The sequence below is a fragment of the Bacillus rossius genome, chromosome 1 (genome assembly GCF_032445375.1).
Source record: "Bacillus rossius redtenbacheri isolate Brsri chromosome 1, Brsri_v3, whole genome shotgun sequence".
Lineage (NCBI taxonomy): Eukaryota > Metazoa > Arthropoda > Insecta > Phasmatodea > Bacillidae > Bacillus > Bacillus rossius.
The window spans coordinates 116961105-116984930 of NC_086330.1; the positions used below are offsets into that span (position 1 = coordinate 116961105).

At 44.9% G+C, this 23826-nt stretch overlaps 1 protein-coding gene across 4 annotated transcripts in view; it reads right to left on the minus strand.

Moving 5' to 3' along the window:
- LOC134542947 (phenoloxidase-activating factor 2-like) overlaps window positions 1-23826 on the minus strand; it is a 76162-nt gene that overhangs the window by 11849 nt on the left and 40487 nt on the right. For all 4 annotated transcript variants that reach the window (XM_063387573.1, XM_063387588.1, XM_063387581.1 and 1 more), the window contains 2 exons: window positions 17112-17281; window positions 94-271 (listed from right to left, as the gene is read on the minus strand). In XM_063387573.1, coding sequence (XP_063243643.1) covers window positions 94-271; window positions 17112-17281 — 348 coding nt within the window. The remainder of the gene's footprint in view (window positions 1-93; window positions 272-17111; window positions 17282-23826) is intronic.

A 23826-nucleotide genomic window follows, 5' to 3' on the forward strand; every position in this document is an offset into this window, starting at 1 on the left:
TCACACATTTTGTAGGCAACAAAAGTTCTGCACCCCCTTAACCCCTCCTAGATCTGCCCTTGCTGAGGTGGAGGACTGCGAATGTTGACTCACGTGCCACGGCCACTCTGTGGGCTCCGCCACTCCCGTGCGACCGGAGTCTCTGCCCTTGTGACCGCAGCGAGCCTTGCCCGGCCGCACAGGCAGCAGTCCTACGGGCTGCGCTCCCACCGGCACGAAGCAGCAAACGTGAGACTCCGTTAGCCCGCAGTAGCTGTAGGGGTTCCCGCCGCTGCCAACATCGCATGCAAGCACATTTCAACACCCCAACAATGCACAGGGAGTGGCACATCAAAAAGGAAATAGAGAGGCAATCATCGGTGGGAGGGGGAGATATTGGCTGTGAGGGGTTGGAAGGACTTACGGAAGAAGCTTCAGGAAATGGGAGAGTAAAGTAGGGGGAGAACTGACGACAATATGGGAAACTCGGGCTAATTATCGCTGGCGAAGCGCGAAACAATTTACTGCATTACTTTGTAGCTATTTTCACTCCACGCCGTTAGATGCTATTACATTGTGAAAAAACATAGTTACACTCCACGTCAACAGGTTCACTGAAATCACTTTATTGTCCCTATTACAATCTTTGGCTGTACTGTTATAAAGTTTTATTTATTATTACCTATGTGAATTCATGAAAATTCATTTTCTAATAAACATACCGTAATTAATTTAATATTACATTAAGTAAAAATGAGGATATAGGCCACCTAGTAGGTATGAAAAACCCAATGGCCTGAGCTAAATATTTAATAATAATATTAGGTATAGCAAATAAAATGTATTCATATATATTTGCTTAAAAGAATAATTTATATAATCCAGTCTTCTGTAAGTAATTTAGAAAAAGTAAAAAAAAATTTCCAATGTCAAATTTTGAAACACACTCCTTAGTTCATTAAACGTGCAATATAACCACTGCACTATGAAACCCGATAGAAGATCAGAGGAGAATATGTATTATAAATCTTGTAATACCAAAATCAGGATTTTTAAAACTTGAAATTACTCTTTCCTATAACTATTTTAGTTTACAAAATACATTCCAGGGTATATATATATATATAGAGTTACTTTCATAAAAATTAGGGGACATACCAAAAGTTTTGGTGTGCCAAATGAAACTTTATGATAGTGAAACTACCCTGGAATGTATTTGGTAAACTAAAATAGTTATAGGAAAGAGTTATTTCAAGTAATTTCTCTGAAAGAAGGCGGACCCATGTGAATGAACGTGTGTGTGTGTGTCTATATATATATATATATATAGAGTCTCTTTCATATATATATATATGTATATATATATATATATATATATATATATAGTCTCTTTCATATATATATATATATATATAGACACACACACACATGTTCATTCACATGGGTCCGCCTTCTTTCAGTGAAAAATTTGGTGCATGATGCATGTGCATCAAAAAAATTCATCATTTTGCCATAACGCACCTAAAGAAGTATAACATCAAGGTAACATGTTGTTGCAGTAATTAATTATAGCTCTGAAGCTAATCAAGCAAAAAAGTTATGTGATTGGTTACAAATATTAAATAATATACAATAATCACCAACTGCATTTTCCTTTTTTTTTTCACCCATAAGGGGTGTGAGAGGGATGATTTTAGTTTAATGATGTTGAAAATAATATCTACAAATAAAGGTAACAGAGCAGCAGCGAAGAAACCAAGCATGAACTTGGCTATATGGTTATAAAACCAATTTTCCTTTTACCGTACCAAAAGCTTCCATGCATTTTTCATGTTTCTTACTATAATCACATTTTTTTAACTCTTAAACAAAGTATGGTTTGAAAACTATTTAACATTTAAAACTGCTCTTATGACTTGGGGATGAAACTGTTACCTACAATATATGTGGCTACAGTAGCAGATTTTTAGAAGGGGGTCGGCATGGGGGCACGTGCCCCCCGCCCCCCAGAAGGGTAAAATATGCACTGGATATTACGACTTCTGAAGTAATAAACAGGTATTATTCTGGGCCCAGACTACAGGTGCCCCCCAGAAGTCAATCCTGGGTCCGCCCTTGATTGTTGAATAAAATATTTGCTACAACTTTACTTACATTAATACTTAATAATTTATAGTCACTTAATATGTGTAGAAACTGAATAGTATTAATTTTGTAACGAATTTTAACAAAGTGGACAGTATTTTTATAAAATTCCTTGTCAGATATCAGGTCTAAGCAGATATTCAGAATTTTTTCACGTCTTTCTTTTTTATCGGAGATGTTAATCTTTTGCACTGCAAATCTACTGAATTCTAGCGTCGGTTGCGGAACTACGTGTAGACGCGTTCAGAAATTTAGTGAGTGATATTGTATACTGGTTTAAATAACTAAAAACATTTATTTCTTGTGAATATTAGTTATAGTAATTAAGATTACAAACTTTTTGAAGTGTATTTATATAAGTGAGGTTTTCTTCCTGTGTGTATATTTTATTTGCATTATAAATTATAAATAATTTTATTATTATTTAATAAATATATAGAATTAATAAATAAGAATAAAAATTTAGCATATTGAATGATTTTCACTAATAATTAAAATTTAATTCGATTATTTTAATAAATTAATTATATTGTTGTTATAGCCAGTAAGTATAACCAAATATTAATATACAAAAGTTGCCGAAAAAAACGGGAGACATGTTACGCAGCGAATTCTAGCAGCATTGATCCTACGATGTTGGCACATTTGTGATAAGGTATTTTGATCATTTTGAATGTACATTTTTTTTGTAGGTTTATACAGTTGTAATAGTTTATTATAACTGGAAAAGTTGTTGAAATGTTTGGTTACAACAATTACGATGTTGCTAACTGCTCAAAATCGTTTTTGATGTTAAATTTCTTTGGGTGCGTTGGTGCCTAAGTCGTCTGCGTTTGATCAATAACCTTATTTATATTCTCTTACATGAACTCAAGTGATTATCAAACGTATCAGTGTGCCAAATAAATATCTGTGATAGCAAAAATATTTTGGAATAAATTTCACAGACTCTAACCGACACACAAAGAAATAGTAGCAACTTAAAAAATACATTATAATTTTCCTTACGGACTCGCAATTTACTACTAGGAGGCAGACGGAGCGGTGCCAGAACAAAATTTAATAAATTCTGTTCAATTTTTATTGAAATCACATTCAAAAGGGTGTACAAATGGGGTAAGTTTATTTTATACAAAATTATTTTTTTATTAAGAATATACCGTACTGCGCGTGAAAATAAGAAATTGAGCATCAATGTCATGAACAGAGAGTTACATAAATCTTTTTCATTTTTCAAAATTAGACCTCTAAAGATGGTGAAATGGGGTTAAGTTGTGGCTACTTATAAAAACAATCAAAAATCTAAATTTAATCAAGTAGTCAGGATGTACTTGATTAGCATCATCCCACTTAAATGTAAAATGTAAACGTATTGGATTTTATTTTTTTTACTTAATTTACTAATAAACCTAAATTCATAAATTTATTGAATTGTCGATAAGATTCTTTAATTAAAGATTAGAGTGTCTTTCCTCCAGTAAAAAAAAACAAACTTAAATTGCCATTAACATCCATAGAGAGAGACTGACGGTAACACGGGCCGAATAGCGAGCATGTGGGTAACAGAGACAACTGTAAGATTTTAATTCTATTCATCCAATTTCATATAAAATGTTGGCGTTAACAAGCAAATGTTAATTTATATTTACACAGGCCGTTAGAGTATATATGTACATGTCAAAATGTATAAATATAAAACTTGTTATATGTATAGGGTGTAACGTGTGTACCTACGTACACACTCAGAATCATCAGTGCCCCTAACAGTCTGTGGATGCCGCCCGCGCAACACAAGAGCGCGCGGGATTTTTTTTTTTTTTTTTTTCCTAACCTAACTAAAACTAAGTGTATTTTGGAGGGGTCCGGGTTAGGGAGGGACCTAGGTGCGTCTCAGGCCGAAGCCTATACGCCTAGTCATGCTGGGATTAGCCATGCAGGGAGAGGGTCGCATGCATCATGTGCTAGGAGGGGATTGGCCAGCCATGGCAGCGATTGGCGCCATGACTAACTCCCCTCACTCTTAAATCTAGACTATAACTAGAGATAGGTTGGGCCCAGGTAAAACCTGCATAGACACAGGGAAAACCCTGGGCACATTCATGCGGGATGCAAATTGGCATGCATTACGTGTAGGAGTTTACAGGAGACAGAGGATGGTCTGGATGAAGTGTTGGACAGAGTAGAAAAGAGTCTACCATGCGAGGGTTGGGAACTTGGACTCGTAGTCCGCTTTGCTTTTTATCCAGGACTGGATTTAGTGACCAGGGACGCAAGCGCCCCTGGTGGTGAGTGGTTGCACTGACCACTCACTCCGCCGCCAGTCAGCACCTAAAAAACTAAGAAACTAAAACAGAAAAAAGATAAATGACTTACAAACTAGGCATTTCGTTACGAAATATGCAAACACCCAACTCAGGGATGGACGTGCAGTGCTTAAGATAAAACTAAAATAAGAACTAAAAATATATATATATTTTTTTAATTTTTTTTTTTTTATTTTTTTTTTTTTAGATTTTTTATTATTATTTTAGAAATATATATTTTTGATGACTATTACTTAGTATCTAGGACTTATTACTAATTTACAAATCTCTAATATCTATTACTATACTACTAGTTAAATATAGAGGAACTGTCGGTGTATACAGTTACAGGTGAATTAAGTCAAGACCTATTCGCATTCTGGCATTGTTGCAAGCTTGTAATTCAAAATCCCATGTCTTTCAGAAACACAACCGGCACTGGAGGTGAAGCCTGCCAGGCGGGCCATGCCCATCGTACATAGGGAGTCAGCCCTAACACAACAGGCAGTGAACTCCCGGGAGCCGAACCTACACCTGCGTGCTTCGGACCATTTTGAATAAGCAAATTATTCGTTAATGTCTATAATTTAAGTTTCAACTCGCGGGAGACTGATTGGCCGATCGCTCAGCCAGCCACAGCACACTACGGAGGTCTGTGAGCCAAGATTGAATTTGGCATTTTATATTTTCCATGCAACTCTGGATCTTGTTCGCCCAGTGATGAAATATATGGGTTTCTGCTTATGGCACATTTATCATAGAATTTTTGCGCAGTTCGGAAATAATAATGTTTTAAAAGTTCGAGTTTGAGCTCTCTGTGCATAGCCCTTACGGGGCAATACACAGGCGCATCTGTCGCAATACGAATACTCTTATTCTGAATTCTCTGTAGCTTGATTAAGTGAGATTCCGCTGCTGTTGCCCACACCGGCGCTGCATACGTGATTATTGGTTTTATTAGTGCGTTATAAATTATTATTCCGTTTTTAACAGAGCTACCTAAACGTCTGCTCATGACGGGGTAGAGGGTCATGAGCCTAGTGAAAGCTGTTTTTCTTTTCGCCTCTATGTGATCGCGCCATAGTAGTTTCCTATCCATGTGTACGCCTAAATATTTAACCACATTTTTGTGAGGAATTTGTTCATTGAAAAGTGTTAGTCGTGGTTTATCTTCAAGTGGCGGGAGATGTTTACGCGTAAAAACTATAGCTTCTGATTTAGTAGGGTTTACCTTAATTCGCCATTTTGTGCACCACTGTTCTATTGAATTTAACGCGGTTTGTAATCTGTCTGCTGCGAGTTCTAGAATACTAGATCTGCTAAACAATACCGTATCGTCCGCGTAGCAGCCAAACTGAACTGATCGGTGTGCGGGCTTAGGCATATCGTGGATATAAATATTGAATAAAACCGGCCCCAAGATGCTGCCTTGTGGGACTCCTGCTTTAATTATTTTTAAATCGGACTGTGCTCCTTCTGTCGTGACTCTAAACGATCTATTTTCTAAATACGAGGCCAGTAATTTAATATAACAAAGCGCGCGGGCTTTGAACGCTGCGGCTGGTGGTCGGGCTTCTTCGGAAGCGGTCGGGCGTCATCGGTTGCGCGCCGATCCGCCGGCACTCACCATCAGGGGCGCTTGCGTCCCTGGTCACTAAATCCAGTACTGGACAAATAGCAAAGCGGACCACGAGTCCAAGTGCCCAACCCCCGCATGGTAGACTCTTTTCTAATCTGTCCAACACTTCATCCAGACCATCCTCTGTCTCCTGTAAATTCCTACACGTAATGCATGCCAATTTGCATCCCACATGAATGTGCCCAGGGTTTTCCCTGTGTCTATGCAGGTTTTACCTGGGCCCAACCTATCTCTAGTTATAGTCTAGATTTAAGAGTGAGGGGAGTTAGTCATGGCGCCAATCGCTGCCATGGCTGGCCAATCCCCTCCTAGCACATGATGCAAGCGACCCTCTCCTTGCATGGCTAATCCCAGCATGACTAGGCGTATAGGCTTCGGCCTGAGACACACCTAGGTCCCTCCCTAACCCGGACCCCTCCAAAATACACTTAGTTTTAGTTAGGTTAGGAAGAAAAAAATCGGAACAGGAAGTCGGCCATCGTTCCCCCAAACCTACGAGAATATTCTGTTCTAGCCTGGGAAGGAGACCAACGAGTATAAAAGGGCATGCTTCGAGTAAACAAAGAACAACTGGGACTCCACCGAGGCAGGCCGCCGCACTGCTCGGACACCGCTCGCCGCCCTACGCTGTCAACATCGTGGAATTGCTGCCACCTAGAGACCCCGACTGACTTCATATTGGTGAGACCTCTACATGGCATAAACATTGATAGAGACAAGAAAAGGAAGATAGTGTCGCTTTGGAAGCATAAAACTCTGAATTCAAGTCTCAAGTTAGAAGTCGTAATAGGCGAGTGCAAAGGCAAATTCCAGGAGGGCGAGCGAGTGGGGGCTACAGAAACATTTACAGAACACAACACGTAAATGCAAACACTGACGTCGACAGAGAACTACCTACGTAACGAACACCGGCTAACGTACCGCCGTGGTCACGAGACAAGTCGCTGTGTGAACACAGGTCACGACGGGGATAAAATAACCACGGGGAATACGTGTGATTTGGGTGACGGCGAGACTTTTTATGGACATAATTAAAACTTTCAACCGACTTGTACGGATGTTAAATAAGTATTGCCTTTGTTCTATTTGTTCAATTGTTTATAATCTTTATGTAAAGCTCACCCAATAAATCTAAGGCAAACACTTTTGTGATTGACGATGTATGCGGAGTAGTTTGAGCCGAGGCAGGCTACTTGATTAAGGGTGTTGCTTTGATAAATTATCAGATTGTTAATTTTTGTGTGTTTTGTGTTATAGCCGTCCACGACGAGTATTCAAGCCCACCACTCAGGGGTGCCGCTTACCAACGATCAATGTCAGTTGGAGATTGAGATGAGCTATTTGTTTGATAGAACCTTGCTGTTAATAAAATGTTGTTTTTACGAAATCCTCTGGGCACCTAGTTCTGACACACTCGCATCCGTTCTTTCCTGCCTTGTTAGGGTTTCCTATTCCTCTAATGAAACCCGCGACAAGGGTATTTTAATAATTGTGGAATTATCACTGATGTTCTTTAAAAAATTAAATTTAAAACACTTTTTGTTTTCAAGAAGTACTGCAATCACTTTAATATACCATGATTATTTTTAACACCTGTTCCAATATGTATGGTAGGTACAATAAAACATGTCATTACCATTAGTCTTAGAAATCTGGGCTAAAATATTCAGCTTGAGTTAAAAAAATATATATTTAATACTAATTCCAGTATAAATGTCATGTATTTCTGATATAATAAAAACCTAATCAGGAAGCAGTCATACGTATTTTTTTTACATGAGATAATTAACGAAGCAACAAGGGTAATACCAAATGCATTTGTGAAAAATTGAAGTTTGATGTTTAAAACGCTCAACTAATTTTTTTTTTTTGGCCTATTGAATTGAATCCAGAAAGGGATAGAAAGTAACCTTTTTAAAACAACTTGTTAAGCCAAACTGAAACTTTAATCTGAATGGTGATTATGTAAATTAATCTATAGAATTTTTTATTTAAAACAATTTAAGTTCACGTTGTACATAAATTAGAGTGTTAAACTGAATGACAGATAGTCTACATTACAAAAGCTAGGGATATAAAGAGGTCGGCGGGGCCCTGCTAGACCCGGGGCCCTACTTGTCCAGAGCCCTGCTAGTCACCGGGCCCTGCTAGTCCCGGGGCCCTGTATTCATGGGGCCCAGCTAGTTCCGGGGTTCTACTTGTAACGGGGCCCTGCTAGTCTCGGGGCCCTGCTAGTCCCGGGGCCCTGCTAGCCCCGGGGCCCTGCTAGTCCCGGGGCCCTGCTAGTCCCGTAGCCCTGCTAGTCCCGGGGCCCTGCTAGTCCCGCGGCCCTGCCAGTCCCGCGGCCCTGCTAGTCCCGGGGCCCTGCTAGTCCCGTGGACCTGTATTCATGAGGCCTAGCTAGTCCTGTGGCCTTACTAGTCCCGGGGCTTTGCTAGTCCCGGGGTCCTGCTAGTCCCGGGGACCTGCTAGTCCCTTAGCCCTGCTAGTCCTGGGGCCCTGCTAGTCCCATAGCCCTGCTAGTCCCGGGGCCCTGCTAGTCCCGTAGCCCTGATAGTCCCAAGGCCCTGCTAGTCCCACGGCCCTGCTAGTCCCGCGGCCCTGCTAGTCCCGGGGCCATGCTAGTCCCGTGGCCTTGTATTCATGGGGCCCAGCTAGTCCCGGGGCCCTGCTAGTCCCGGGGCCCTGCTAGTCCCGTAGCCCTGCTAGTCCCGGGGCCTTGCTAGTCCCGCGGCTCTGCTAGTCCCGCGGCCCTGCTAGTCCCGCGGCCCTGCTAGTCCCGGGGCCCTGCTAGTTCCGTGGCCCTACTAGTCCCGCGGCCCTGTATTCATGGGGCCCTGCTAGTCCCGGGGCCCTGAAGTCCCGTAGCCCTGCTAGTCCCGTAGCACTGTATTCATGGGGCCCAGCTAGTCCTGTGGTCTTACTAGTCCCGGGGCCCTGCTAGTCCCGTAGCCCTGATAGTCCCGGGGCCCTGCTAGTCCCGCGGCCCTGCTAGTCCCGGGGCCCTGCTAGACCCGTAGCCCTGATAGTCCTGGGGCCCTGCTAGTCCCGTAGCCCTGCTAGTCCCGGGGCCCTGCTAGTCCCGTAGCCCTGATAGTCCCGGGGCCCTGCTAGTCCCGCGGCCCTGCTAGTCCCGGGGCCCTGCTACACCCGGGGCCCTGCTAGTCCTGGGGCCCTGCTAGTCCCGTAGCCCTGCTAGTCCCGGGGCCCTGCTAGTCCCGTAGCCCTGCTAGTCCCGGGGCCCTGCTAGTCCCGCGGCCCTGCTAGTTCCTGGACCCTGCTAGTCCCGTGGCCCTGTATTCATGGGGCCCTGTATTCATGGGGCCCTGCTAGTCCCACGGCCCTGCTAGTCCCGGGGCCCTGCTAGTCGTGTGGCCTTACTAGTCCCGGGGCCCTGCAAGTCCTGCGGCCCTGCTAGTCCCGGGGCCCTGCTAGTCCCGTAGCCCTGCTAGTCCCGGGGCCCTGCTAGTCCCACGGCCCTGCTAGTCCCACGGCCCTGCTAGTCCTGGGGCCCTGCTAGTCCCGTGGCCCTGTATTCATGGGGCCCTGCTAGTCCCGGGGCCCTGCTAGTCCCGCGGCCCTGCTAGTCCCGGGGCCCTGCTAGTCCCGTGGCCCTGTATTCATGGGGCCCTGCTAATCCTGTGGCCTTACTAGTCACCGGGCCCTGCTAGTCCCGTGGCCCTGTATTCATGGGGCCCAGCTAGTCCTGTGGTCTTACTAGTCCCGGGGCCCTGCTAGTCCCGTAGCCCTGCTAGTCCCGGGGCCCTGCTAGTCCTGTGGCCCTGCCAGTTCCGGGGCCCTGCTAGTCCCGGGGCCCTGCTAGTCCCGGTGCCCTGCTAGTCCCGGGGCCCTGCTAGTCCCGCGGCCCTGCTAGTCCCGGGGCCCTGATAGTCCCGTAGCACTGTATTCATGGGGCCCAGCTAGTCCTGTGGCCTTACTAGTCACCGGGCCCTGCTAGTCCCGTGGCCCTGTATTCATGGGGCCCAGCTAGTTCTGTGGTCTTACTAGTCCCGGGGCACTGCTAGTCCCGTAGCCCTGCTAGTCCCGCGGCCCTGCTAGTCCCGGGGCCCTGCTAGTCCTGCGGCCCTGCTAGTCCCGCGGCCCTGCTAGTCCCGGGGCCCTGCTAGTCCCGTAGCCCTGCTAGTCCCGGGGCCCTGCTAGTCCCGGGGCCCTGCTAGTCGCACGGCCCTGCTAGTCCCGGTGCCCTGCTAGTCCCGGGGCCCTGCTAGTCCCGCGGCCCTGCTAGTCCCGGGGCCCTGCTAGTCCTGCGGCCCTGCTAGTCCCGCGGCCCTGCTAGTCCCGGGGCCCTGCTAGTCCCGTAGCCCTGCTAGTCCCGGGGCCCTGCTAGTCCCACGGCCCTGCTAGTCGCACGGCCCTGCTAGTCCTGTGGCCCTGCTAGTCCCGTGGCCCTGTATTTATGGGGCCCTGCTAGTCCCGGGGCCCTGCTAGTCCCGCGGCCCTGCTAGTCCCGGGGCCCTGCTAGTCCCGTGGACCTGTATTCATGGGGCCCAGCTAGTCCTGTGGCCTTACTAGTCACCGGGCCCTGCTAGTCCCGTGGCCCTGCTAGTCCCGGGGCACTGCTAGTCCCGTAGCCCTGCTAGTCCCGGGGCCCTGCTAGTCCCGGGGCCCTGCTAGTCCCGCGGCCCTGCTAGTCCCGCGGCCCTGCTAGTCCCGCGGCCCTGCTAGTCCCGCGGCCCTGCTAGTCCCGGGGTCCAGCTAGTCCCGTAGCCCTGCTAGTCCCGGGGCCCTGCTAGTCCCGGGGCTCTGCTAGTCCCGTAGCCCTGCTAGTCCCGGGGCCCTGCTAGTCCCGCGGCCCTGCTAGTCCCGGGGCCCTGCTAGTCCCGGGGCCCTGCTAGTCCCGCGGCCCTGCTAGTCCCGCGGCCCTGCTAGTCCCGGGGTCCTGCTAGTCCCGTAGCCCTGCTAGTCCCGCGGCCCTGCTAGTTCCGCGGCCCTGCTAGTCCCGGGGTCCTGCTAGTCCCGTAGCCCTGCTAGTCCCGCGGCCCTGCTAGTTCCGCGGCCCTGCTAGTCCCGGGGATCTGCTAGTCCCGTAGCCCTGCTAGTCCCGGGGCCCTGCTAGTCCCGCGGCCCTGCTAGTCCCGCGGCCCTGCTAGTCCCGGGGTCCTGCTAGTCCCGTAGCCCTGCTAGTCCCGTGGCCCTGCTAGTCCTGTGGCCTTACTAGTCCCGGGGCCCTGCTAGTCCCGTGGCCCTGTTAGTCCCGGGGCCCTGCTAGTCCCGTAGCCCTGCTAGTCCCGGGGCCCTGCTAGTCCCACGGCCCTGCTAGTCCCGCGGCCCTGCTAGTCCCGGGGTCCTGCTAGTCCCGTAGCCCTGCTAGTCCCGGGGCCCTGCTAGTCCCGCGGCCCTGCTAGTCCCGGGGCCCTGATAGTCCCGTAGAACTGTATTCATGGGGCCCAGCTAGTCCTGTGGCCTTACTAGTCTCCGGGCCCTGCTAGTCCCGTGGCCCTGTATTCATGGGGCCCAGCTAGTTCTGTGGTCTTACTAGTCCCGGGGCACTGCTAGTCCCGTAGCCCTGCTAGTCCCGCGGCCCTGCTAGTCCCGGTGCCCTGCTAGTCCTGCGGCCCTGCTAGTCCCGCGGCCCTGCTAGTCCCGGGGCCCTGCTAGTCCCGTAGCCCTGCTTGTCCCGGGGCCCTGCTAGTCCCACGGCCCTGCTAGTCGCACGGCCCTGCTAGTCCCGGTGCCCTGCTAGTCCCGGGGCCCTGCTAGTCCCGCGGTCCTGCTAGTCCCGGGGCCCTGCTAGTCCTGCGGCCCTGCTAGTCCCGCGGCCCTGCTAGTCCCGGGGCCCTGCTAGTCCCGTAGCCCTGCTAGTCCCGGGGCCCTGCTAGTCCCACGGTCCTGCTAGTCACACGGCCCTGCTAGTCCTGTGGCCCTGCTAGTCCCGTGGCCCTGTATTTATGGGGCCCTGCTAGTCCCGGGGCCCTTCTAGTCCCGCGGCCCTGCTAGTCCCGGGGCCCTGCTAGTCCCGTGGACCTGTATTCATGGGGCCCAGCTAGTCCTGTGGCCTTACTAGTCACCGGGCCCTGCTAGTCCCGTGGCCCTGCTAGTCCCGGGGCACTGCTAGTCCCGTAGCCCTGCTAGTCCCGGGGCCCTGCTAGTCCCGGGGCCCTGCTAGTCCCGCGGCCCTGCTAGTCCCGCGGCCCTGCTAGTCCCGCGGCCCTGCTAGTCCCGCGGCCCTGCTAGTCCCGGGGCCCTGCTAGTCCCGGGGCCCTGCTAGTCCCGCGGCCCTGCTAGTCCCGCGGCCCTGCTAGTCCCGGGGTCCTGCTAGTCCCGTAGCCCTGCTAGTCCCGCGGCCCTGCTAGTTCCGCGGCCCTGCTAGTCCCGGGGTCCTGCTAGTCCCGTAGCCCTGCTAGTCCCGCGGCCCTGCTAGTTCCGCGGCCCTGCTAGTCCCGGGGCTCTGCTAGTCCCGTAGCCCTGCTAGTCCCGGGGCCCTGCTAGTCCCGCGGCTCTGCTAGTCCCGGGGCCCTGCTAGTCCCGCGGCCCTGCTAGTCCCGGGGCCCTGCTAGTCCTGTGGCCTTACTAGTCCCGGGGCCCTGCTAGTCCCGTGGCCCTGTTAGTCCCGGGGCCCTGCTAGTCCCGGGGCCCTGCTAGTCCCACGGCCCTGCTAGTCCCGCGGCCCTGCTAGTCCCGGGGTCCTGCTAGTCCCGTAGCCCTGTATTCATTAGGGCCCAGCTAGTCCTGTGGCCTTACTAGTCCCGGGGCCCTGCTAGTCCCGTGGTCCTGCTAGTCCCGGGGCCCTGCTAGTCCCGCGGCCCTGCTAGTCCCGGGGTCCTGCTAGTCCCGTGGCCCTGTATTCATGGGGCCCAGCTAGTCCCGGGGTTCTACTTGTAACGGGGCCCTGCTAGTCAGGGGGCCCTGCTAGTCCCGTAGACCTGCTAGTCCCGGGGCCCTGCTAGTCCCGTAGCCCTGCTAGTCCCGGGGCCCTGCTAGTCCCGGAGCCCTGCTAGTCCCGTGGCCCTACTAGTCCCGCGGCCCTCTATTCCCGGGGATCTGTATTCATGGGGCCCAGCTAGTCTCGGAGCCCAGCTAGTCCCGGGGTTATACTTGTCCCGGGGCCCTGCTATTCCCGAGGATCTGGGTGGTTGTCCGGCCCTGGACACAGAGATATCCTGCAGAATTATTGTACACACGTTTCCTTACAGATAAATTTTTGGGTGGTTTATTTGAAGTACATTTTTATTGCCACGTCTCTCAGCTATGTATCTTGGTTATCATTTGGACATCTCTTCTGTAGTAGTATGTTGTGCAGTTTTACGATAACGCGAAGCGAAGATGAAGAAAAAAATATCTACACAATTTAGGAAAAATTATGGAAGACATGAACCCAGCTTGAAGTGATTTCAGGAAATCATGAATAACTAAAATAATAGTGGCTGGATTTGGATAGAAACTTGGGGTCCATGCAAATGCAAGTCCATTTACTTATCCCTGCGCTAACTCAATCTATTATTTTTCTTAAGTTCGGTTGACTGCACCTACAAAGGTGAAATGAATGTTCTTTGTGTTGCCATTGGTCTCTACCAAACTGCAGACTGTACACTTTCTCGCGTGAAATATGGATGTGAAAGCAGCTAATGTATCTTAGCAGCAATTTACGAAGGAATGTTATTTACATTTAAATCATACATCTCTTAATAAACATTAAATTAATGAATTACACCCATACATCTCGTAGACATCGAGGTAATTAAAGACAATGAGTGGTGATGGTATTGTTACGATCGCGCTTGGCTGCAGTGATTGGCATCGCCGCGCTCGTTCGGCATGTCTGCGCCCCCTTCCACCTGCATCCTCTCCCTGGTATCTCGTGCCATACTATCTCGCGACATCCTGACTGTCGCGGCGCGCACCTGCCTCAGATAGAGTTACATAAGGGAGGCCGCACTGCGGAATGGAGGGACTCAGACATGTTTATCGGTGTGTTTTGTGGGAACCCGATGCTTGTTGAGTTTATCGGCGCTCTTTGAGCAGCCGCCGCGTCCTTCGAGGACTCACGAAGCGTTTCTGGGCATTTCGACGGCGAAGGTCGCGCGATATCTCGGAGACATGCCCGATTGTTCTGGACGGGAACCCAAGGGCTATATAAGGAGGTTGGGCCGACCTTCGAAAGAGTCAGAGTCTGAGTGGGGAGTTCTCCCGCGGCGGAGTTTCCGGGCGATAGTGCCGCGGGTGCGGCAGAGTGGCGAAGTCCTTGGACGAAGGTTCCAGGGCAGGGAGTGAGTGAGTTCAGTGGAGTCGGGAGTTTCCGGGCGATAGAGTCGCGGGCGCGGCGGAGTCCCGAGTGAAGTTGCGAGCGAGTCGTCGTGTGGGATCTCGGCGAAGGGTGTGACGGCGGCGGCGGAGTGTGGCGACAGAGTCCCGCGGCGGAGACCCAGGAGGGGTGCTGCGGCGAGAGTTGCGCCGGAAGTGCGGCCCAGCGAGGTGTGTGGAACGAGTGACTGGGGAATAGACATTTCTTTAAGTGTAGTTAATTATTTGCCATCTTAGAAGATTAATTGTAAGTGACAAGTAGTGGTAATAAATAAAACTGTGTGAGTGATAAAAATCTTTAATTGGGCTATCCTTTACGAACCCGCAGGTAAATCGTAACAGTATGATAATTGAGCATTAACGAAACGAATGGCTGGAGGAAACGGATGTGTGCTGAGAACGTACGGGCAAAGGCAACGTCAAATTCAGGTTTGATTCTGTTGGGAATTAAACTCCGAATACCTGGGTGTAGTGATAAGTAATGCAAAAAAAATGGTCACGTAGCTAAAATGGGAGTTTCTGGATCTTTGTGGTCAATTTGTAGAGGTGAAAAGATTATTCTATGACGTAGATATCTATGTTACGGTGATTCGTTATGAAAGTGTCTCATGTCTGGAAGGTAGGTAGTCCGCAATGCAGACATGCACCCTTCTTGCCCCTAATTTAGGAACAAGTAGGAGGGATTCTCTTGGGTTGTAATACTCAAATATTTTTTTGTTTTTATACTCGTGTATTTTCAAGACTGCAAAAGTATTTAATACAAATGTCACCGTTGGAATTTTACCATAGGCTCTTTCCCCCTTACCCAAAAAACTACGAACACATCATTGAGAAGCAACGGAATGATAAAGACGAGGAGAAATGAGAGTATCGTGAGACAGCACACTGACTCGTCGCAACAATGCTAAATGCATTTTCTGCTTGCGATGTTATTAATACCAATTTTTAAATATTTACACACCTGTCACACCTATATAAAATTTGCATTGTTTATTTTTCGCGACTGTGGCAGTACGCGTCAAATGGTATTGATATAAACGAGAGGTTTCCACTGGTAAGGCTCAGGTGTTGAGCGCCACATTGGAAAATTTAGGCACTATTGCGGGCCGCATTGTAATAATACGCCAATTTTCAAGAAATTCTACATATATAACACACGAACCAGTATAGTACGAATTGTTTAGTTGAAATAAATGTTTTATAATTTTAATTGCCAAATTTTTTTAGAATAAAATAAAAGAATGTAACTTTAAAATTAATTTCTTCAGGTTTTGTTAGCGTTTGTTTATTTTTATAGAAACACTCAACATTTTAATTATACTTGGAATTAATGTTTAACATAATGGGAAAAAAAATTAAACTAAAAAAACTGAAATAAATTATATATTCAAATCTGTTTTGAATGAGCTATGAAATATGTTTGTTGTAAATTTGTTTAGATTTTTTTAAAGCATTTGTGGGCCGCAAGAAGAAGCCTTGCGGCATCCAGCTTGAAACCCCTGATATAAACTACATTCAAACCCATGGATAATTAAAGTAGAGGAACGTTGGCGCTGAAACTGACATCCAACACAAGGTAATATCAGAAACGTGTTGTTTGGAGAGGCGTGTTACCCATTACGTAGGTTTGTTTTCCTCGAAATCTATTTTTGAACTTTTAACTCTCGCGTTTTACTTTCGGAAACAGTATGGCGGATGGCCTCTTTACTCGAGGGGCAAGACGCTCTCAGGTCACTCAGGTCATGCCCTCGACGCTCATTTTCTTGGGAAGAGTTGTGAGGGCGAGTCGTCTGGTTGTTGTTTAGGCGCGGTCATCTGCTTCTGTGTTGCTCCTGATGTTCAGTGTATTGGGATTTGTAGGACTTGTGTATCACGTTACAAATGACAATGATGATCGAATATTTATATATCATGATATTTTGTATATAGTATTTTTGTTACCGTGTATTTATTTAATTACTAAAGGTTATGTGAAGCAGGTACATCCGTATTAACGTTTTTACGTCAAACCTTCAGATGTATCTTAATTCGCAATTGTATTTTCAAGGTGTCTGCTTTGGACCAGGTAAAAAAAAAAAGTTAATCTTTCAGTACTCGCCAGTGATGTGTAACATCTAACCTCAGCAACGAGCAAATTCACGTGTTCCCATGTAAATGCACTTATAGGCCTAATACGAAATTTGACACGAAATTTAACGTAGAATTCTTTAAATTAATGCAGAGTGTGATAAATATACCTATATGCAAATTGTAATTTCAACTACATTTTTTGACGTGAATCACACGTAATTTCCGCACCCGCCGCTAGAATTCGCTGCCGTAGCAGCTACGCCGACTATAGAATTATGCCATTTGTGGACAGAAATTTTAAACTACTCGCTATAATGAAACGGCTCCGATGAAAGTGAAAAAGGCTTGAAAAAAGTACGAAAACCACTGTTTTGTAGGGCCTACATGATTTTCGACAAGGAGTTTTATTAAAATACTGCCCATCTTGTTTAAATTCATTAAACAGTTAATACTATAAGGTTTCTCTTTGGCTTTATGAAACTTGGTTTGCGCCATCCGCCACAGATGGCAGCACCATGGTTACATATTTCCGTTCCATTCTCGAAATTATTTCCACCACATGCCGTGTAACGAGAGCTAAGATGTTACATAAAAAAAGAATAAACCTCAAGTCGTTCTCTTTGTCTACATGAGAGTTGCCAACTATTCCAACTCTTAGGGAGCACAAGAGACGGTGAGTGGACAAACCTCGTGACTGCTGGACTGGCACGCACCTCATCACGCAGTTCCAGTACTCCATGCAGTCGCAGCCGGAGCTGGACGCGTGGCTGTGGGCGGCGTCGTTGGAGTGCGGTTGCTGGGCGCACGCCAGCTGGACCAACAGCGCCCACGCCAAATGGACCACCACCCTCTTCATCAGCAACAGTCGAGCCGTGTGGGAAACCTAAGGTCAAAATACTTTCGTACAGGCCCGAATACTTGCCTTCGTGTAACTTCGGCATTTTTTGAACTTCACATGTCATTAACCGTTTTAGGCACATTCTACAATGGCACGGAAACGGAGACAAATCACGTAAACGGAGACGGATCTCTCAGAACCTTTCACTAACGCGTCTGCTTCTTCGATAATGTAATGAAACGTAATAAATGGTAACGAATGAGATTGCATTTCAAGGTTACGAAATATTAAATAATAAAAAATATATATTATGCTTTGAGATCATAGCACTAGACATTCTTGTACTTACACTTAAAACAATTTTTATTGTATTTAAAACATAAACAAACATGGCTACCACAACAGCTAACTACTCGGCTTCTATTGGTCGCGCGGAGAAACGTAAACGGAAGAGCTCAGCATCGCCGAGCTAAAACCGCATGGGCCAGTCTCCGTTTGCGTGCTATTGTAGGTACTCTCTTGCGTGAGATCCGTCTCCGTTTACGTGATTCGTCTCAATTTCCGTGACATTGTAGAACATGCCTTAACGTTTGCCTGTGCTTTATCGCGGGCCATGCGTGAGTCGCTACTGTGCTTGCACACAGCTTGCCTCAACAATGTCAGGGAACTTAAAATCAGGACCTATATCGCATTTTTAATCCACGAGTGTTTTCAACTTTTAAAAAATCCCGAAGCTACACGCAAGCAAGAATTGTGGTGTGTACGAAGGATAGATGAATCATATGTTTCCCAGAGCGTGTTCGCGTGGTGCCTGCGTGCTGCACACTAAACGGGAAAGTGTGCGACAGCCTGGAGGATGTCAATGTCACTCTTGGAAGATTCGGAACACACCCGACTACAGTCTTTACTGTCAGTTACTAACGGCCCGTCTACAATGGCAATGTCCTAAATTATGTCCGACGGACACTGATCGTTGATTGGCCCACGTGACCCCTCTGACGTCATGGGTTATGTAGACGATGGTCCGAATACATTGGTCAACTTGAAATTTTTGTCCCAATCTGTGTCCTTTGGTAGCGTAGAAGAACACTCGTGATATTTTATGTTTCCTGTCCCAGTTTCAAAGAAGTAAACAGAAAACAACAAATTATGCAGTATCAGGAAGCCAAGAAGACCAAGACGAAACACTGATTAGTGCTGTCCGTTTGCGACCGGTGCTTTTCAAAGCCCGAACACACATTTTTACCATTGTGATGAATATATATGTATAGGAGTGAATGGTAGAGTGTTGTTGTTAGGGAGAACAATAGTTTACTTTTACTATTTTTAATAATAATATTTACTAAATTTCATACACTCTCCTACATTCTGTTGAAAAGCTCTCAGTGTAATAAGGTTTAAATAATAAATAGTTCTCTTTGGCTATTTATTGTTCTGTCAAATATATATATATTCTTTAATTATTTTTGAAATTGATATCTGGGCGCCACCCTTATGTACGACTTAATTTCCTTAATATGTCAAGGCTAATGTACTGTGGCCGGCAGTTATCTTGGCGTGTCTCAGCGCGGGGGTGCGGGGACAGCGGGACCGGAGAAAGAAGAGGGGGTAAGCAGGCGATACGTAGCCCAGAGCCGTGTAGTGGCTGTTAAGAAAATATCACCCTTCAGTGTATACCCGAAAATGGAAGGCGAAGGTGGCAGCTCGCAGAGACGCGGTAAAGTGATACATAGCGGAGAGCGGGAAATAATAAAAACCGTGATGCAGTTTTGTGATGAAGAAGCGAAAAATAAATGTCTGCTCGAGCCTTTACAGAGACAGACGGCAAGAGCAGCGGAGTACACGGGTGTGAGTGAACGGTCTATAGTCAGGATTCGTAAAGTCAGCAAAGAACAGACACATGACCCACAGACTACGCCAGGAAAAAACATATATTTTAAGTATTTAATAAACAATGGAAATATATCTTTACTACGTTACTGTTACGTAGTGTATAGTGGAGTAAAATATTTGGCCAGTTAGGGTGTGTGTGAGTTGGGCGGCTATTAACAAGTAAGATCTTGATAGCCTATTGTGGAGAAATGATGAGTATGAAGCGTTGACGAAATGACAGAACGGGGAAAACGGGAGTACCTAGATAAAGTAATAAGAATAGTAATAATAGTAATTAATTTTAACTTAATTTTGTTTTTCGTCACCTAATACAATCAATTATCATGGAAAGAGAACTTCATACTTACATTAAACAAATCGTATAATATATATGAGGTTTTGAAGGTTATAATATGCATTCTAAAGTGGAAGTACAATGCGAATTGTATTTACATTTATAATAAATAATCGATTATAGGTGCATTAAAATATAAAGCCACACATACACAAGCATTTTTTAAATGCCATTAACGTTGGTAGTCAGGTGTTTCCTGAACGACTGACATGAAGTTAAAGCAGCAAATATAACATAACAAGCTCCATGTTTACTTAAATGTACATCCAGCGCTAAATTGAACGTTTTAGGTACGGAAACCGGAGAACGATAAGGGCTAGACTGGCTCCTGCGTCATCAACTGTGAGATAGCTTTCGCGCGGAGAGCTACAATTGCGTAATGTTTTGGTCGTTTGCTTTTTCTTGTAAGATTTTTGTTTTAATTAACTTTGAGAACACAATGAATTGAGAAGCATAGTTTTAAATTTATTTTACATACTAAGTGACCTAGTTTTCCAAAAATAAATCGTGTCTGGTTTTCGCTAGTTACTGAGTTAACATTTCAATTAATTTTGGTTATCATAATAATTAGCAGACACCGTAAGTATATTTAATGGGACAAAGTAAAACGTTGCAGGTTTAGATAATAGTTTGTTACTTTTCCTGACAGATGAGGACAAATATTCGATCACATACAACTGCAATTTACACAATGTTACACTTATGTAATACAAGTACAATTCATAGGATTTCTCACTTTTGGTTTGGTAACCCAGCGCTCTTAGCCAAAAGGCCTTACCGCCCTGGGGCCCCCACGGGCGTGGATACAGACGGGTCGTTACCACAACGCCGAAATACCACAACGCCGAACGTACAATAACGCCGAATACCATAACGCCGAATTACAAATTGACCACAACGCCGACGACCCGAAAACTGCTGTGTACCACAACGCCGAATGACCACAACGCCGAATGACCATAACGCCGAAAAATGTTGCTGCGGGAGTGCCAAATGAGCAAACTGAAAACAACTAAATGAATTTATGTGTGTTTCTCAAAAGTACCTTAACGCCGAAATACCACAACGCCGAATGCCATAACGCCGAATCGGTAATTGACAACAACGCAGAATTCAATGTTGACGATAACGCCGAAATCCAAATTGACCATAACGCCGAATCTATACTTGACCACAACGCCGAATCCGTATTTGACCACAGCGCCGAAACCCTAGCGTGTTGCCTACCAGCCAGGAACCTAAACGCAGTATTTGGAAACTTATTTTCTTTATAACGAAAGCAGCAAAGTTTAGAATCTTATCTGTAGTTGTAAAGTTGCACAGTTAATTAAAGTAAGTTATAATTGTCAGTTATTATATGAATTGTTAGCGATGATTAGTAGCCCCGGATACTTGGTGAACGGAATAGTTATTTATAAAATCATTCCTCTCGAGCTGTCTCCTCAGTTAATACTTCGTTATCATTTCATGATAGCATTTAAACTCACTTCCATGTATCATTATTAACCGCAATGCCTAAGTTTCATTGTGCACTGTGTAGGTACATATAATTGAAGTAGGTATTCAAATGCTTGGAAAACATTTAAGACTTTCAAGATGACTACATAACATAATTATGCATTGTATTAAGGTGGTTTGGACGCAATAACAGTTGTAGTTTTATATTTGTACCAAACAATGTCCAACTTTTAACATTGATTGCGGTTTTCAATGGTTTCCCGAAAGGATAATGCTAAAATGGCGCGGTTGAGATATTCGGGCGTTTTTAGGGTCTTGAAAATTACATTTCATAAATTCCTTACATATCGCAGGGGTTTGTGAATTTTTTCATGTTAAGAATAAATCTTGTTCTAGCCGCAAATGCGTTCTTAAATGCGATATAAATGTGTTTAATAAAAAAAATAAGCATAGTACACCTAATAATTTTTTCTTGAACAATTCGTATTTATGTTACAGATTTTATGAAAGTATAATTAGCGAACATATTTTGCTGTTTTTTTTTCATTCCTAGGGGCTTTATCTTGAGCCTAGCATAGAAAGAAATTAGTGTGAATTGTGTGATGCAATAAACAATAAATTAAATATTATTTACTTGGATACTGTAAATTGTATGCACCTAATTATAAATTTATCTTATTTAAGCGTAGCGACGAATTAGTAAAATAGCATGTATGTAAACTGATAGAGCTAGAGTTAGGTCCCGTTCGTAAGTTTACTGCGTTCAAGAAAGGTAATTGGTTCGTGCAGGAGCCCAAGAACAAACTATTCTCTATACCGCGAGGGTAAACGTTGCTTCCGAAGAGCCCGCTAGAATGCGTGGAGTAGTGTGCTAAGGAAGGCGCGCTTTTGTCACTTACTCGTCTGTTCTTTTCCAAGTGAACGAAGAGCGCCGGAAAGTCCAGAACACAAAACGTGACAACTTCGTAGTCGACAGTGTGAATATTAATGTAAACTAAATGTATGTATGTTCAGTTAGAAAGCGTAGGTCAGATATTTTATTGGGTTTGCCATAAATTTACGTTGCCGTGATGCAGTAGGTACTGTGCGTATAGTGAAAAATCGTTACGTTTTTCTAGTAAGGCCTGTTCTAAAATGCAACGGTAACGGAACAGACGGGACCGAAAACGAAAACGGATCGTTGTTCCGTTCCGTCCGTATTTTTCTCTTTCTACAACTACACAGACCCGTAATAAAAACAGCCGGTAAATAGCAAGCGTGACGTCACATAAAACTAAGAGTATCAAATTAATTACTTTTTAAATCTTTGTATATGTACGGTAGTATATCTGGAAATATATTAAAAAAACATTTGGAAAGGAATTCCGAAATAATGGAAGGCATAAATCCCCTCGTCTTACGTTTAAACATTTCATTTTAAAGTTTTTCTCCTTCTTGTCATATATATAGTAAATATTTTACCATGAAAATCAGCAGTTCGTTAAAATTCATCACGACGAAAAACACGCGAACAATTAAATCACAACACTTGTTTCCATTTTGTTTCTGTAAAGTAAAAATAAAAAAATAAAAATTTAACAAAAATAAATCAAAACAAATTGCGGGAGGTTATGCTGTCCACCCTGGATAGTCAAGGTCACTGCGCGGAATGAGCGTTTTGTAGTAGGAGTGGGGGGGTGGTGGTGGAGGGTTAAACCAAATATTTTAGAATGACAATATAGGAAACTCGAGCCTTTTAACATGGTGAAAGCTGGCGACACCCGACAGCAGCGACCCTGGTGGCATTGCATAAAGGAACGCCCGCGAAATTAAAATTCCCATGTATTACAATGGGAGATAGCAGCACAGATTTACTCTCGTCTCTTAAAATATTGTTGTTATCGTGAAATAAATTTACGGTGAATATATTTTTACTGAAACAGAGTATTCATATTTCAAAACAGTTACCCAATTTACAGAGCTATATTGATTTTTAAGACCATTAAATATAGTGTTACTGTAAACATAAAAGACAACCAAATGACGCAAATCAGACAGTTTTTAATAATGAAACATACTTAACTCTAAACCTGAAATTTTGTAAATCACATATTTTATAAATATTCCGTGAAAGTTGAAAAAAATTTTCCTCGAGGAACTGCTTAAAGTGAAAAAAACAACTTAAAAATTGAATATGAATTGTCCCGAACCAAAATTAAGTATTTTTAATGTTGCTAATTGAAGTCAACCAAACACTTATAAAATTGAGATTAATTTAATTTATTTAACATAACCAAACACTTAAAACTAATTTACATTATTTTTATGTTGAAAACCAAACATAAAACCTTTGAAATCAATAATTTAGGTAAACTGCTTGAAATACTACAGTGACAACTAAGTCATTCAGCATGAGTGGAGCGCAAATATACAAATTTGAGGATATTTAAATTATTTTTTAGGTAATGCTCTGGTTTAAAAATATACAATAAAAATTTAAAAACAAAATTATATTAAAATAGATTAAAAAATATTTTAAAACATTGAATGTTGAAATATGTATCATTGTTTCCAATAATGCACTATCATTTTTAAACAGTGGAAAAGGAATATTTGATTTAAACTATACACGAGTAAACATGGCTATAGCAAATATTGTAGTTCTTATTAAGATATTTGGCTATAGTTTCAGCCTTCGGAAAACTAAAAAACGACTTCTAACAGCTAGATACATCGTAATTATTGCAACCAAACATTGCACAAACTTTTCCAGTCATTATAAATAACTTAAACAGGAGAAAACAAAGAAAAAACGTCCATTCAAAATTATCAAAATAATATTGTCTCAAATGCGCTTACAACGTATGTCCAGGCTAGGCCGCCAGAATGCGCTGCTGAATGTGTCGCCCGTTTTTTTTGATGAATT